Source organism: Microtus oregoni, unplaced genomic scaffold (assembly GCF_018167655.1).
Source record: "Microtus oregoni isolate MIOR12 unplaced genomic scaffold, Mior012 000006F_ref0000085, whole genome shotgun sequence".
NCBI lineage: Eukaryota > Metazoa > Chordata > Mammalia > Rodentia > Cricetidae > Microtus > Microtus oregoni.
The window spans coordinates 39225891-39242368 of NW_024543065.1; the positions used below are offsets into that span (position 1 = coordinate 39225891).

General features: G+C 37.4%; 1 protein-coding gene across 1 annotated transcript; it reads right to left on the reverse strand.

The window, feature by feature from the left end:
- Nucleotides 1-284: 284 nt before the first annotated feature.
- Nucleotides 285-15789, reverse strand: LOC121449151 (vomeronasal type-2 receptor 116-like). Its single transcript, XM_041653402.1, has 6 exons — nt 15593-15789; nt 9883-10174; nt 8797-9609; nt 7194-7421; nt 4704-4827; nt 285-1189 (listed from the first exon to the last, which is right to left on the reverse strand). Exons 1-6 carry the CDS (start codon nt 15787-15789, stop codon nt 285-287), a joined length of 2559 nt encoding a protein of 852 aa, XP_041509336.1.
- Nucleotides 15790-16478: the final 689 nt, after the last annotated feature.

The following is a 16478-nucleotide window of genomic DNA, read 5'->3' on the forward strand; positions in this document are numbered from 1 at the left end:
TCAGTAGAATTACGTAATGTTTATTTTAATGTTGCTGGGATTGTGAAATTAAGGAATACATCTCTGTACACTAATTGGAAAAAATTGAATCTTATAAAATAATTGGCTGTGTGGATCATTATAGATGACATTGTACAGAAAAGTCGTATACATGACACTGCTGTGCCTCCTCATTAGGAGAAATGATGAGAATCATTAGCCATTCATACAGTTTGCATTTGTATTGTATTTGGTGGTTCTGTGCCAGTACTGTAGTTGTCAGATACAATTTATGAAATGTATGTTCAGGAATATGTTTTCTCCCTTATCTTTTGAAGAGAATTTCTCTCTGGTCTTAACAAAATTATGTAGCACTTGGGGATAAAAATGCATCCCAGTAGGCCTGCACTGGAAGCCAAGATGGACAAGACCTCCACAGCCACCATTATCTTGCCCTTGGTGCTATGGTAGACAGGAAGGAAGGATATCCAGACACCACAAAACAACAGCATGCTGAAGGTCAGCAACTTGGCTTCATTGAATGTGTCAGGGAGATTCCTGGCTAAGAAAGCAACAATGAAGCTCACGAATGCAAGGGAGCCATGGTATCCCAGGACACAGTAGAATGCAGTAACTGAGCCCTTGTTGCACACAATGATGATTTGGCCATGCTCAGAGTGCACATCTCTGTCAATAAAAGGAGGAGAAAATTGCAGCCAGATTGTACAGAGAATAATTTGGATGAGCGTACAGATGGCAATGATGTAGTTGGGAACACCAGAAACCAGAAAATACCTCATCCTTGTTCCAGGAGTTGTGACTTTGAAAGCAAGCAGCACAGTCACTGTTTTGGCCAACACAGTTGAAACAGCCACAGTGAATACAACTCCAAATGTGATTTGTTGCAGAACACAGGTAGCTGAGTTGGGATGCCCAATGAAAAGCAAGGGACACAGGAAACAGAAGATGAGTGAAATTAGCAAGATGTAGCTGAGATTCTGGTTGTTGGCCTTCACAATGGGAGTGTCATGATGCTTCACAAATATCCCAAGAACCACAGTTGTGAATGCAGAGAAGAACAAGGCCATTAAGGTAAGAACCATCCCTAAGGTGTCTTTGTAGTTCAGAAAGACCACATCTTTTTGAATACACTGGTTCTGCTCTCTGTTGGCATACTGGTCCTCTGGACACCTCACACATTTATCCACATCTTCTGGAGAGAGAAAAGCATGATTACTACAACTACTGCCTTTTATTGACAGAATATTTCAATTCAGTGTGTTGAGTAAACATTGTGATATCTGAGTCCTTTGTTGATGCTGTAGCTGAGAGACACTGCTGCATAGCAATACTTATATTTCTTAACATTCATTATAAATATGGGAAATGAAATTAAATAATATGTTGTCTATTCAAGTTTGTCTTGGTGATAACATTTTATATTATCACAAAACACAGATATTTTCAGTCCTTTCTGAATGCTATGATGAACTGACTGAAACTAGTGAGTTTTCAGAGATTAAAATGATTAATCACTGTATTGCACAGAGTGTATTTAATATCTCAGATCCCGTGGTTAGAGAGATTTTTGATGTCTTCCTTTTTTTATGAATCGTTTCCCTGAAATAGATGGAGATCATGTCTTCTATAGGACAAGTTATGTGATACATTTTCTTGTATGACTTCACCAGCCAAAACAGACTGACATACAACAAACAGGAAACAGAATCTGTAGGGACCCTTGGAGTCTTCACACAACATACTAGGATCAAGTTCTTAACCAAAAGGATTGATGTGTCCAAGAGGACAATGGGTAGGGAAAAAGAATCAAACACAGGAGATAGAGAATGAATAGGGGTATGTCAACAAGGGAGGATAGAACGGGTTTTGATCAGGGAGTACATGGCACTGCCTCTGCTTAGAGGAGACAGGTGTGGCCTGTAGGAAAATAGCAGTTTATAAAGGTAAAAGTAGAACCCTCTGATAGGACAAATAATTTAATTTTGATTGAACAGGTTAATTTGGACAGTCATAAAACACTTTTTTGCTCAATAGACTTCAATCACATTTAATTGGATATCCTAACGTTTGGGGGCTAAGTCCATTATTATGATCTTGGGACATACTGGCATGGAGAAAGACATGGTGCAGGAGAGGGAGCTGAGTATTCTATATCTTTGATTCATAGGCAATGGAAAGTAAATGATCTCACTGTGAATGACCTTCCCTCTGAAGGTAGAAAAAGCTTAGAGGTCACCAAATAGATTGGATCAAAAAAATCCCCTTGCCATATAATAATCAAAACAAAAAAACATACTAAATACAGAAAGAATATTAAGAGCTGCAGAGGAAGGTCAGGTAACATAAATAGGTAAACCTATCAGAATTACACCTGACTTCTCAAAAGGAAACCACGTAAAGCAGAAGATCTTGGATAGATGTGCTGCAGACCTTAACATACCATGGATGCAAACACAGACTAGTATACCCAGTACAACTTTCTTTCACCATCGATGGAGAATAAACAGATATTCCATCACAAAAATGGATTTAAATAATACGTATCTACAAACCCAGCCTTACAGGAGGTAGTAGAAGGAAAACCTCAACCCAAAGAAGTCTGAAACACCCACAATAGCACAGACATCTGACAACCCTCCACCAACACAACTCAAAGAGGGGAAACACACAAACACTACCACCAAAAAAATAACCAGAGTTCACAACCACTGGTCATTAACATCATTTAATAGTAATGGATTCAATTCACCTATAAAAAGTCACAGGTTAAGAGAATGGAAACGAAAGCAGAAACAAACATTCTACTGTTTACAAGAAACACACCTCAACCTCACAGAGAGACACTACTTCAAGTAAAGGGTTGGGAAAAGATTTTCTAATCAAACAGATCTAGGAAACAAGTGCGTGTGGCTATTCTAATATCTAACAAAATTGATTTCAAACTAAAATCAGACAGAAGAGATGGAGAAGGACACTTTATACTCATAACAGGAAAAAGTTATCAAGATGACGTCTCAATCCTGAATATCTATGTCCCTAATATAAAAGCAGCCATATATGTAAAAGAAACATTACTAGAACTCAATTCACACATCAAACCCCACACATTAATAGGAGGAGATTTCAACACTCCTCTCTTACCAATGCACCGGACAACCAGATAGAAACTTAAAAGAGAAATAAGAAAACTAACACATGTAATTAATCAAATGGACTTAAAAGACATCTATAGAACATTCCACACTTGGGTAGAATTCAGACACAATGTTGTATGACTGTCAAAACTGTTTCTTTGAGAGAAGTCCAGCAAATTTAGACTTTCAAGGAATCAAAGATGTATGTCATGGTATGAAGCACAATTAGTAAAAACTTTGAGTCAGAAATTGGGTCTCAACCTGAAGATTGGAAAGAAAAACACCCAGTCACTGGCTCTTACTTTGACCTCAGTCTGAAATGGCAATCTTGCCTCTTGGAATCTGAGAAAGAGACTGTGTCTGAGAGCTGTCTCCCCACCCCATTTTATATTTCCTTCTAGGTTTTGAATTAAAGGCATGCAACACTGGGATAAAAACATGCAACACCAGATTTCTATATAAACTAGGGTGGCTACCGGAATTAAAGGTGGTTATTTTGTTTACCATAATCTCTTTTATAACGCTGAAAAGTAAAACAGTTTTACCCTCAGATCTTCAGACAGTCGTTATTTATTAAAGTACAATTGAAATGTCTCTACATTTCCCTTTTTTGTCAAAAAATAATAAAAAGAAGGCTATAACTATTATAAAAAACTTTATACAATATGTACAATGACTATATATAATATATACTGGGAAGAAATATATACGCATATTGGAGTCCATTTGCATTTGACATATTGAGAAAAATATTTAGTATGTAGCTTATCTTGGTGAGTCCAAAGGCTTATAGCTAATTTACTTTACATCAAGGACTTACTTTTGCCACAAAGAAAGTAAACTCCATGTGGAGTTTCTTCAATATCCATTATCTTCTCGAGAGTAGATTGTTCTGTTCTATTTTCCTAAACAGTTGATAATACAAATTTTCAAGGACTATGAATTAGCATTATATTGTTAAATGAGCTGTATAGGTTCCATATTTTGAACAAGATTCAAAATGCATGTACAATATGTTATAACAAAATTAATCTGAAATTTGTATCCATATACAAAATTGGTATCAATATTCAAAATTTGTCTATGATATACAAAAATAAAATAAATGTGAAATACGTTAAACTAACAGACCATGTCTGAGAACTTTACATCTCCCTCTCTTGGGCTCAGACTAAAGGCATATAGCACTGGAACTAAGGGTATGCAACCCCTGATTTCTATATCAGCTAGTGTAGTGACTGGGATTAAATGTGCACATCACATTGTGGCTACTGGGATTAAAGGTGTATGTTACTATAATGTGGTCTGTAAGGCTGACTGGTGGGACTGTTTTACTCTTAGATCTTCAGATAGTTTTTATTTATTAAAATACAATTGAAATGCCACTATAATGGTATAACAAGTTTTTTAAAATGAATTTGTTAATAATCAAAGAACAATAAGAATCAACTTAGGAAAGCATTATATCTTATTTCTTCAATAGTCTTTTGGTCCATTGATCAACTCAGTATGACTGAGAGAAGATGATCTATGTGATGTGAAGGATTTATCTAAATAGCAAACACTCACTGGTCTCGTTAGAAACTTCATTTTGTGGGCAGGGGCTGCAATCAAAACAGCAGGCTGCCATTCCCTCCTGCCAGAACTTTCTGAATCCAGGACCACAATCAGCACTGCACACAGAGGGCGGCATCTGTGAAAAATCAGATACATGCTGGTGTCGGGAGTTTTACCTGCTTCTATAAATATATTTCATTATCATGTTGATATACCAATTAGCTAGTATTATATACACCAAAAGAGTTATCAGATTAGGCTTAATACATTTTATAATACCACGCATACAAATGTATGGAAACAAACTGATATAAATTTGAGTAGCTTCCCATATCTAGAAATTTAGGAGGGAGAATGTTTTTTTTTTGATATGAACAAACACTGTAGAGCTTTCAAAGTGTTTTTTTTTTTACTTAATTTTCATCACAGTGACACAAAGCACATTAATAAGTTAGAGGGAACCTTCACTATAACATTTTTCTATATTGCATTAGCATGGTGTCAAATTATTTAAGCATTTTATTAATGCGTAGTTGGTATAGGACTACCCTGCCCACTTTTGGCAGTGCTGTCCCTAGTCTGGGCTGTGTGAGAATTCAGAGAAAACCAGTAAGCTATGTTCCTTCAGATTCTGTGATTTCGAAGCCGTCTCCTTATAACTGCCTGCCTTGTCATTTCTTTACTGTGATTCATATTCCGAATCAAACCTTCTCCTCTATAAGATTTTGGTCAATATTTAATCACAGCAACCTCACAGAAAGCTAAGATGAAAAGATATCTGAAATAGAGGGAATGTCTCATAAAACGTCAGATAACACACATGAACTCTAAAAACAGCACTGAAATGCCTGACATATTATAAAGAAAAATACAGCTAAATAGGCAGAGTGAGAAAGGGCATAACAAATATCTATTGAGCTGGAAAGAATGGTGTTTCCTGAGGCGTAAATGCTTTACAAATCCTCCACATATTTGAGGAATCTGAGTAAAAGTTTGATTTGAATTATTTGTTCTCTTGATGAATTATTTCTTGAGTTTTTTATATTTGGGAGACCAGATCTCTGTCTGATTTGGGGTTAGTGAAGTTTTTTTCCCCCCATTCTGTAGGCTGTTTTATATTATTGACAGTGTTCTTTGCTTTACAGAAGCTATACAGGGTCAGGCGGTCACATTTATTAATTTTTTCTCTCAGTGTCTGTACTGCTGTGGTTATATTTAGGACATGGTCCCCACTGCCAATGCGTTCAAATGTACTTTCCACTTTCTCTTCTATAAAGTTAGGTGTGGCTGGCTTTGTGATGAGAGTCCATCTTACAATTGTAAGAATGGCAAGGATCAAAAACACTGATGACTACTTATGCTGGAGAGGTGTGGGGTAAAGGGAGCACTTTTTTTTTTAATTTATTTCTTTATTAAGGATTTCTGCCTCGTCCCCACAACCGCTTCCCATTTCCCTCCCCCTCCCCCGATCAAGTCCCCCTCCCTCATCTGCTCGAAGAGCAATCAGGTTTCCCTGACCTGTGGGAAGCCCAAGGACTGCCCACCTCTATCCAGGTCTCCTAAGGTGAGCATTCAAACTGCCTAGAAGGGAGCACTTTTTAATTGCTCGTGGGAATGCAAGATTGTACAACCCATTAGGAAGCCAGTATGATGATTTCTCGGAAAAGTAGGAAATAAAACCTTCCCTAAATCCCAGTAATACCACTTTGGGGTATTTATCCAAAGATGTTTATTGTGCCACAAGGATATATCATCAACTATGTCCTTAGCAGCATTGTTTGTCATACCAGAACCTGGAAACAGCCTAAATGCCCCTTACCAAAAATGGATTAAAAATAGTGGTACATTTACACACTGCAGTACTACACAGCAGAAAAAGATAACGACATCTTAAAATTTTCAGGAAAATGGATGGAGCTAGGAAACATCATTTTGAGTGAGGTAACCCAGACACAGAAAGATAGTTATCATATGTACTCCCTCAGAAGTGGTTTTTAAACAAGAAGCTAAGAAAACCAGCTTACAAACCACAATCCCAGAGACCTTAGACAACAATGAGGATGGTAGGAGAGACATACATAGATTTAATCTACACAAGAAGTAGAAAACGACAATACCTCCTGAGTAAATTGTAAGCATGTGTACTTTTGGGGGGAGGGATGAACGGGAGAGGGAGAGCAGAAAGGGGAGCAGAGAAAAATGTAGAGCTCAATAAAAATCAATCAAAAGATAGCACAGTAGTAACAGTCATTATACATTATATATTAGAGGAAAAGAAAGATATTCTGGAATGATAAATATTCATTGTATGCATATCTAAAATTCTTAAAGTACTAATAAATTGTCACATCAAAAATACATGTAGAATCATACAATAGGAGGAATGTAAGTGCTTTGTAAAGTGACTAATTATTTTTAGTTCATTATAAGACAGCACAAATCAATCCCATTGTCTGTGTTACTGCTGTGTAATGCAAAAGAATGCAGTTAAGTCAGACCCACCTGTCTACTTCCTGTTGCATGCTCTATCATGTCTTCATATATATGCAGCTGTTGACCATATGGAAAATATGAGCTAAACTCTCCTATTTTCACCTTAAGTCCAAGACCATATGGGAAATTCCAAATCTGAAAAATGCCATACTTTTCTTGAAGATTTTCTTTCTGGTTCATAATCATTCTGTCTCCAACTGGATTAGTGAGGCGTGTTTTCCTCAGAAAGGAATGCAGCTGAAAAAGATACACCATTCTATAGTGTGTGTGTCCTTTCTTGAATTCATAAAATGTATTTTATTTCATCTTAAAGGCAATATTACTGAAAGTGTCCAGAGGAGAAATAACAGTAAATCATGTGGACAAATAAAGTTATCATAATGTTCTAGAATATAAGTTCTTTCAGAAAAAAGCACCAAACAGAATCACAGACATATACGCGGATACAAAACACCAATATGAAAACACATACACATCATAAGAAAGAGAGACGGAGAAATCCAGTCAGAGATTCACTTCCACATAGACATACATAATGCATCTACATATTTCATACAGACATACACAAATGCCAACACTTACACATGAAAACAATGATACACACAGTGAAACATATGCACCAAAACAGACACACAAAAACAGAAAGCTGTGAAACACATAAAGAGGGCCACAAATACATGCACAAATTAAATTACAAATACACACAAGGAGACACTCACAGACAAAAAAACCTAGAGAGCTATTGATATTGATGGATTTATGCTCATATACAAAGATAGATTGAGAGAAACAGACAGACAGACAAACAAAAACAAAGATATAATATGTTCAAACAATATACACAAGGAACCCAACACATATAAACATGCACTGAAGAAACAGAGAAGTTATGCACAGACAAACTCCCATACAGAAAGACATTGGAACAAAAGAAATTTATTTTCAGTTCCTCAAACAGATAGATATGTGGATGTACAGAACCACACACACACACACACACACACACACACACACACACATACACACACACATACATTCACACACACACACACACACACACTAACACAGATACAATAAGAGATACCCGGAAACACAAAAACGTGTAACCATATGCAAGGAGAACCAGGCATTCATACTTATGTACACAAATGTATGTCTTAATCGAAGAATGACACTGTTTACTGTGTAATTACTTTCACTCAGGATGAGAAATGAGGTCCCAAGTGCCTACAGTGTGAGCAGATTCAGTTTAGAACACTAGTGAACATCATCTCATAAACGGATTATCACATATTTGAAAATAAATATGCAAGGATTCATCTTCTCATTAGGAAGAGGGTTAAGAAGGAAGGACTTGGGCTTACAGTTTTAGAATAGCTGTGGTGATAGTCAGGTACTCTGTAACAAAATCAGTGTATTTTTTACAAATTGTACCTTCCACACCATTAAGATTTATACCAGCATCCAGATTTACATTATTATGAAGAAAAATTTCCATAAAACTTTATATTGTATGAAATATTCCCTAATTTAGTAAATTGGAACATTTCACAGACATTTAAAGACATTGACATTGATGACATCAAATTTGATATTAAAGAGGAAACACTACCTTCAAGCAGTGAGCAAAATGTCCTTCTCCATTATCCATGGGTTGATTATATACATGCTGAAGAAGCATTTCATGGAAGGCATGGGCCAGAGCATACACCGCATTATATATGTCATAACTCTCATCACTAAAGGCCATGTCAAAAGTCTGTGCCTTTAGCCATTGCAATGAGGCATTGGATAAGCAATTCTTCAGGGTTTTACACATAGAAGCTGAGACTTTGCAGTTCACGTTCATCCACTCCAGCCTGGCCAGGAATTCTTCTGTGTATTTGAGAGGGTTCAGTGTCTGGACAAATGTTTTAAAATGAGAAACCTCAGCATGATAATGTGCAAAAGTTATTTTCCCATTGAATGAATTACGTGGGAAGTCATTCTTAGTTGTAGTGCCATCCCACTGTGAGGTGGTGACCCATATTCTCTGTAAACCTAGAGATCGCCACCTTCTAAAGGCCACAGCTAGAGAACTCTCTGGGTCACCATAAATGATAACTACATTTGTGGATGATGTCATGATTTGGTTATAATAAACTTCAACTCTTGTCAAGAATAAATGCATCTTGACTGGGATCAAACTCACAAAGGCAAAGCAGACTGTAACTTTTTCCATCTCTCCTCTTAATTGTGTGAGAAATTGAGTACCCTGATCATTGTCTGAGATGGCCAGTCCAATCCAGTTCCAGTTGAAGTAAAGCATCAAAGATATCATGGCCAGGGCTAAAGATGTGTCCTTGCCAGCAATCTGATACAGAAAGGGAAATTGTTCACGATTGCTCAGGATGGGATGGAAAGGTCCATAGGTAATCTGCAGGACCTACAACACAGGGAGCAGCATGAGGTAGCACATGTACATAAGAACTTGTAAACTTACTTTAGGTGTAGACTTCCTTAAAAAACTCCTTATCTGTTACTTCTTCCCTCATCTCAATTTCAAAAAAGGAAATGAGACCCATCACAAATGAATAAAATTGTGAACGACACCGTTTAACACAAATTTGACAGTAGTATCCTACTTAGAATCTTCTTAGCAACTAGGATTATAAGAGCAGAGTTAGAATTTCTTGCAAAGTCACAACAAAAATCTCACCTGTTTAGGTACGATGAGGTTGAAGATAGACCCAACCATCACAGATGTTGCCAAATTTGGTCCTGTAAGCACCACGAGACACATAGTCTGTTCATAACACATATAATTAGGGGGGAAATCACGAACTTCTTCAGACAAGTGAAAGTGACTATATAATTTTGTCCCAGTTGCACAACCACCCTCTGGACATTCAAATACAAATGATGAATTTGGCAGAAGATCAGGGTTCCTGTTGACTTCATCCATGGAAAAAGCTAAGGCCAGTATAAACTGGAAGTATTTAGTTGTTGTTCTGTAAAAGGGTATGGTGATTAATATGGACAGAGATCTACAGATGATCCTGAGTAGTCAATAGATGGATTATTATGTGCTGTACCATATTCTCAACCACTGCCAATAATGTTACAAGTGGCCTATGCTGTGAGATTAGAATAATATAAGTAGCTGGAAGCTCGTGAAAAGCTTTAAAAGTTCATTAGAGTGTATCTTCCACAAATAAAGTGAGGCATCAACACCTTTCAAAGAGTGTGATTTCAAGTTCTTATTTTAAAATGCTTACTCTAAAAATATAGACAATGGCGGAGGCTTTAACCAAACAATAAACCTATTCATATATGCATTTTGAAATCATTGATCAATGTGAAAAATTCAAGAGACGCCGGGCTGCGGTGGCGCATGCCTTTAATCCCAGCACTTGGGAGGCAGAAGGAGGCAGATCTCTGTGTTCTAGATCAGCCTGGTCTATAAGAGCTAGTTCCAGGACAGGCTCCAAAACCACAGAGAAACCCTGTCTCGAAAAAAGCAAAAAAAAAAAAAAATTAAGAGACATGTGAGCCTATGAGTTTATCATATTTTCTCACGAAATAAACTAAATTTGATAAAACTGTCAAATAATGCCTGTTGAGTGTACAATAGTATGGGAAACACTTGGCTGTTATGCTTTCAATTCTTTATAAGCACTGGGCATTATAGTTAATATATGCCCTTGATCTTTGTGTTATTCTTTTTTTACTAATTTATCTAATGGAGGTGTAAAATTTAAATACCAATGATGTATTTTGTAAAGCTGTATGTATGTATTCAACATGTATATAGACAGTATTAATGTTAATTTGGGTAATTAATAGAGAATGGATTACAAGGTTTTGAATAACAATTTGCTACAGATTAGACTGGCCTCAAAAGTACAAAGATACACCAGCTCCAGGTTCTTCTTGCAGAGATTAAGGCCATGTACTACCTTCTAAGTACTATTCACCTAATTTATGTTTACACAGAATGTCATATATTCTAACTGGAGACTTCTGACCAGTTGTTTTTTATACTATAAAACTGCTTTGACTACATTTCCAGTTACACTAACACAACAATAGCATCCTACATTAATTTGTATATGTCAGTTTAACATATTTGTAAAATAGAAGATGATAAGTAATAAAATCTGAGGAAAATGTTTATGAGGCTTTCTGTAGTATGAGTGGGTAATAAGCAAGTTGGGAGTGAATGATACCAATTTGTGTTTATTTTTTTGGGGAAGAGCAGTAACTTCTGTCTCTTCCTAGTCATTTCATATAATCTTACCATTGAACATTAATCATACTTTTTCATTCTAAATGATTCACACAGTGTAAAATGAACCTATTTCCTGTAGTAATAAGAGCGGCGGGGCTGCGTCCCCAACACCCCAGTCGCCTGCACGGCTAGCTTATACCCGAAATAACAACACACAAACTGTATTCATTTAAACACTGCTTGGCCCTTTAGCCCTAGCCCTTACTGGCTAATTCTGTTATCCCGATCAACCCATCTCTAATAATCGGTGAGCACCGGTCTTACCGGGAAAGGTTCAGCATGTCTAACCTGGCGGCTTGCTTCATGGCGTGTGTCTGCCCGGGAGCGGGGCATGGTGTCTCTCTCAGGCGTCTGCTCCCGAGAGGAGAGCTGTGGAGTCTGACCTTACTTCCTCTTCCTCCCAGCATTTTGTTCTGTTTACTCCACCCACAGGGCCAAGCAGTTTCTTTATTGCTTAACCAATGAAATCAACAGATTGATATATGACACTCCCACATCAATTTCCCACTTAAATATTGTACTACTAGGATTTCCTTATGTATTTACATATATATTTTCAAAATTATTTTTGAATATTTTTATTACCACACAGAAAAAGTGTCATTGAAAATTTTAGTAACACACAACAGGAATTGGAGACTAGATCTTGTGAAGCCCAAACACCAATTCCTTTCTTCCAAACATTAAGAAACATAAATCCCTTGAGCAGTTATAGTTCCCAGTGCACTAAATTTCTGTGTTTGATAACAACTATTAACAATACAAAAAATTAAAATGTGTGTAGTCTCCACATTGGTAAAATAAAGAGTTATAATTAGCAAAATTACTGAAAACAAATTTAAGAGGTACATAGGAAATAAGTGTCAGAAAATAAACAATTTAGATACAGAGAGACAATACCTTTGTTTTTAAAATAATGGCAAAGATGTGCTAGTATGTAAGTGCCCTATTCCCTCTCTAATGTGTTGCTAACAATCACACACCAGGGCTGTCAATCAAGGAAGTGAAAATGAAAGAGTCAATCACACCTTTCAAAGAATGAGAGCATATATTTCACAGTTCATAATTCCTTTTTTAGCAAAACTAGAATGAGAAGTGAACTTTGAGATTAAAGGGCAGTGATTTTAATGTATGTAAATGAAGTATGGAGAAATAGGAACACATATGATGTTTACAATGGACAGGTCTCTTGCTTCCAATCTTGATGCAGTTTGAGGATAATGGAATCACATCAGATCATTCAAGAGAGTAACTGTATACCTATGGGAAAACTCTTCACAGCTTGGTGTGTTACAAATATTAGTTGCCCTAGTACAAGCTTTAGAACCTACACATTGATGAATGTCCATCAATTATTGTAATCTATGGCATTTACTTGGGCCCACTTAGGATGATAATAACTGAAATAGAATGGGGTTTTATTTAATAAGTCATCTCCTGCTACAGTGTTGTATGTATATGTATTTCTGATCTTGATTAAAGCATTCTGTCTGTATAGCTCATCAAAAAATGTAATGTATAATTAGAGATACAGATTAATAGATAATCATATATAATAGTCAAAATTGCCCTCCCACCTGTACAAGCCTAGTAAACATGATACTTCCACCTGCCTAGGCAGAGAGCGCAGAGCCACGGACATAGTCTCATCCACTTGCCTTCCAACTCTGAGTGGGCACACAAACACCCAGGCCCAAAAATACTGTTGAAATGCTCCAAAGCCAGAGTTTGTGCTGGAAGCATGGCCCAGGAAGCTGCACTTCAAAACTGCTTGGCTTTTATTACTTGCTATGGACCAAACCAGGAAATTCTTTCCCAAAGAAGCCATGCCTCTGCCTGCCTTTAGCAAACAGAGCCCATCCAAGAAAATGCCACTACAAAACCATGCTTAATGCTGTTTTTTTTTTGGGTTTTTTTAAGCATTTTCAGGTTTTACATAGATTTAGTCCACAAGATTGGCAGATCAATTAGTTATTGCAAGGAACTGCTTGTATCCCACTTCTGACACCAGGTGATGTGGGAATCCTATCTGTGTACTGTGATTACCATTAATGAATAAAGAAACTCCCTTGACCTGTTGATAGGTCAGAACTTAGGTAGGAGGAGAAAATGGAACAGAATGCTGGGAGGAAGTAGGCAGAGTCAGAAGAACATCATGTAGCTGCTGCCACCAGAGACAGAGGCCTGAGAACTTTGCTGGAAAGCCACTGTCACATGGTGATACACAGAGTAATGGAGACATGCTAAATTAATATGTAAGAGTTAGCAAATAAGAAGCTAAAGCTAATGGGTCAAGCAGTGATTTAAATAATACTTTTTCTGTGTGATTATTTCAGGACTAAGATAGCCAGGTGACCAGAAACCACCAAGCAGACTCCTTCCAATAATGGGAGAGTGTTTTTATGAGTGTGGGCCAATGCCCATCTTTCAGTGGATATGCCTATAGAGAATTTAGGAAATATAAGACAAGTCTTTTCTGTAAATGGTATTATGTCTTTTTTTAAATATAAACTAAAAATTGATTTATTCTTTTTTTAAATTTATTTATTTATTAAAGATTTCTGTTTCTTTCCAGCCACCGCCTCCAATTTCCCTCTCCCTCCCCCAGTTAAGTTCCCCCCCCAGCCCGAAAAGCAATCAGGGTTCCCTGTCCTGTGGGAAGTCCAAGGAACCCCCACCTCCATCCAGGTCTAGTAAGTTGAGCATCCAAACTGCCTAGGCTCCCACAAAGCCACTACGTGCAGTAGGATCAGAAACCCATTGCCATTGTTCTTGAGTTCTCAGCAGTCCTCATTGTCCACTGTGTTCAGCGAGTCCGGTTTTATCCCAGGCTTTTCCAGACCCAGGCCAGCTGGCCTTGGTGAGTTCACAGTAGAACATCCCTATTGTCTCAGTGTGTGGGTGAACCCCTTGGGGTCCTGAGTTCCTTGCTCGTGCTCTCTCTCTTTCTGCTCCTGATTTGGACCTTGAGATTTCTGTCCTGTGCTCCAATGTGGGTCTCTGTCTCTGTCTCCTTTCATCGCCTGCTGAAGGTTAATATTCAGGAGGATGCCTATATGTTTTTCTTTGGGTTCTCCTAATTTAGCTTCTCTAGGATCACTAATTATAGGCTCAATGTCCTTGGTTTATGGCTAGAAACCAAATATGAGTGAGTACATCCCATGTTCCTCTTATTGGGTCTGGCTTACATCACTCAGGATAGTGTTATCTATTTCCATCCATTCATATAATGTATCAATCACACTTGCTTTTTATTTCTCCCAAGTCCACCCTCACACCCTTGTGCCCATCCCTAAAACTTACACGAATTTTTCAGTTTACAAAAGAGATAAAAGCTTTAGATAAGTTAGCATTAATCTGTACTGAACTCCACATTGTAGAAAAAGCAGCTAACAGGTGTCTATATAACAGCTGGAGTAGATTCACACCTTTGAGTCACAGCCAAATCTATAGCTTTGGGCTAAAACCCATGAACATTCTTTTCTCCTCTGTCCAGATTTGACACAGGCAGTTTTACCAGTCCGGCAGGTTTGTCTTATTAACAGGCTTCCTAGCAAAGGATAAACGGGTCTCAGGTGTAACTCTTACTATTCCTTTATTTAAAAGAACTTGCTTGGCAATGACTGCTCTCAGCAATGACTACTTGTGTCTCTGGCAAATGATTAAATGGGAAGAGAAAGGGTCAAAGTCTACGCTGAGGGTCTAAGTGATGAGGTGTATAAAAGTCTGAGGGTGTGAGAGCTTAGTATGTTCTAAGGGTCAGAGAAAATGCTTTACGGTGTGTCAATGCAAGTTGTCAAGGTCGAAGAAGATGATTTAAGATATATGAAAAATGGGAAATGGTTCGGATTTCTTTCCCCTTCTATGCTATTGTTAAACCAAGATTTCAAAAGTTCAGCATTTTAACATTGATCAATAGAGTTCTGATAAGCTGGTTGTGCGCTGACTACTTACAATTAGTCACAAGCTCAATAGTTTAAATGTCCAAACATAACATTTATACAACAAAAAAATTCTTACTTTAAAGAGACAGTGAACACTGTCCTATGGAAATAAAGGCCTGTGGATGTACAAATACTTCTATCCCCACATGAAATATTTATGATGACATTAACATAGAAAATTCAAAGAAACTTACTGTATATTCAGAATATGGTTGAAATAATCTTTCTCCACAGGCCGCTGCTCTGTTATAAGGTAGAAGACACAACCTGTCACCAAATCTTCATCCGTTTCTTTGTTCTCATACATTCTCCAAAAGCACCTGGGTTGAGTGAACCTGGACGCAAGAAGTGGAATGTTCAGGAAAAAGAAGAGAAAAATCAAAGCGACCATCTTTGTCCTCCTTGAAGCCTGGGCAGTGTTTCTTGTGAAGTGCTCTTCAGATCAGCATATTATATGGGTGCCCATATTTTCCCACCTACTTGTATTTCTGCAGCAAAAGCAGAGGCTATTTGTGTATTCATGATCCCTTTATTTCCCAGGTGATTCCTCGCCTCTGGGGAATCTTGGACACTTTCTTCCCCTATGGCTGTGCACCTGATATGCATATGATGCAAATATAATTCAGAAATATATATGAGGAAAATTCAGGTAGTTTCATGACATCATTTAATTTTGTGGAAATTATGGCTCCATGGGGGATGTCATTGTGAGAAAAATTTTGGCCATGACTGCCAGAACAATATTTTTATGTTAATGCCTTTAAAAATGATGTCAGTGGCTTTCGTTAGATGATCCACATTGAGACAGGAAGGACACAAAAAGTCAAAATTCGTAGTTGCACACTTTGAATTCTCTCACAAAATCCCTGTCAGGGAACAAGAGTTCCATGGTTAGAGAAAGTGAGTTTCACACAGCTCGCACAGTGGGCTTATACTACAGGACTGACAGTAACAGAATATCTGACCAAATACTGTGCTTCCATTGTCTTGAGAACAAATAATCAGCTGCAATTCTAAATTTTTCTGAATCCTGCTGTTCTACAGTCATCCAAATCCCCATAGAATCAGTTACATTTATAG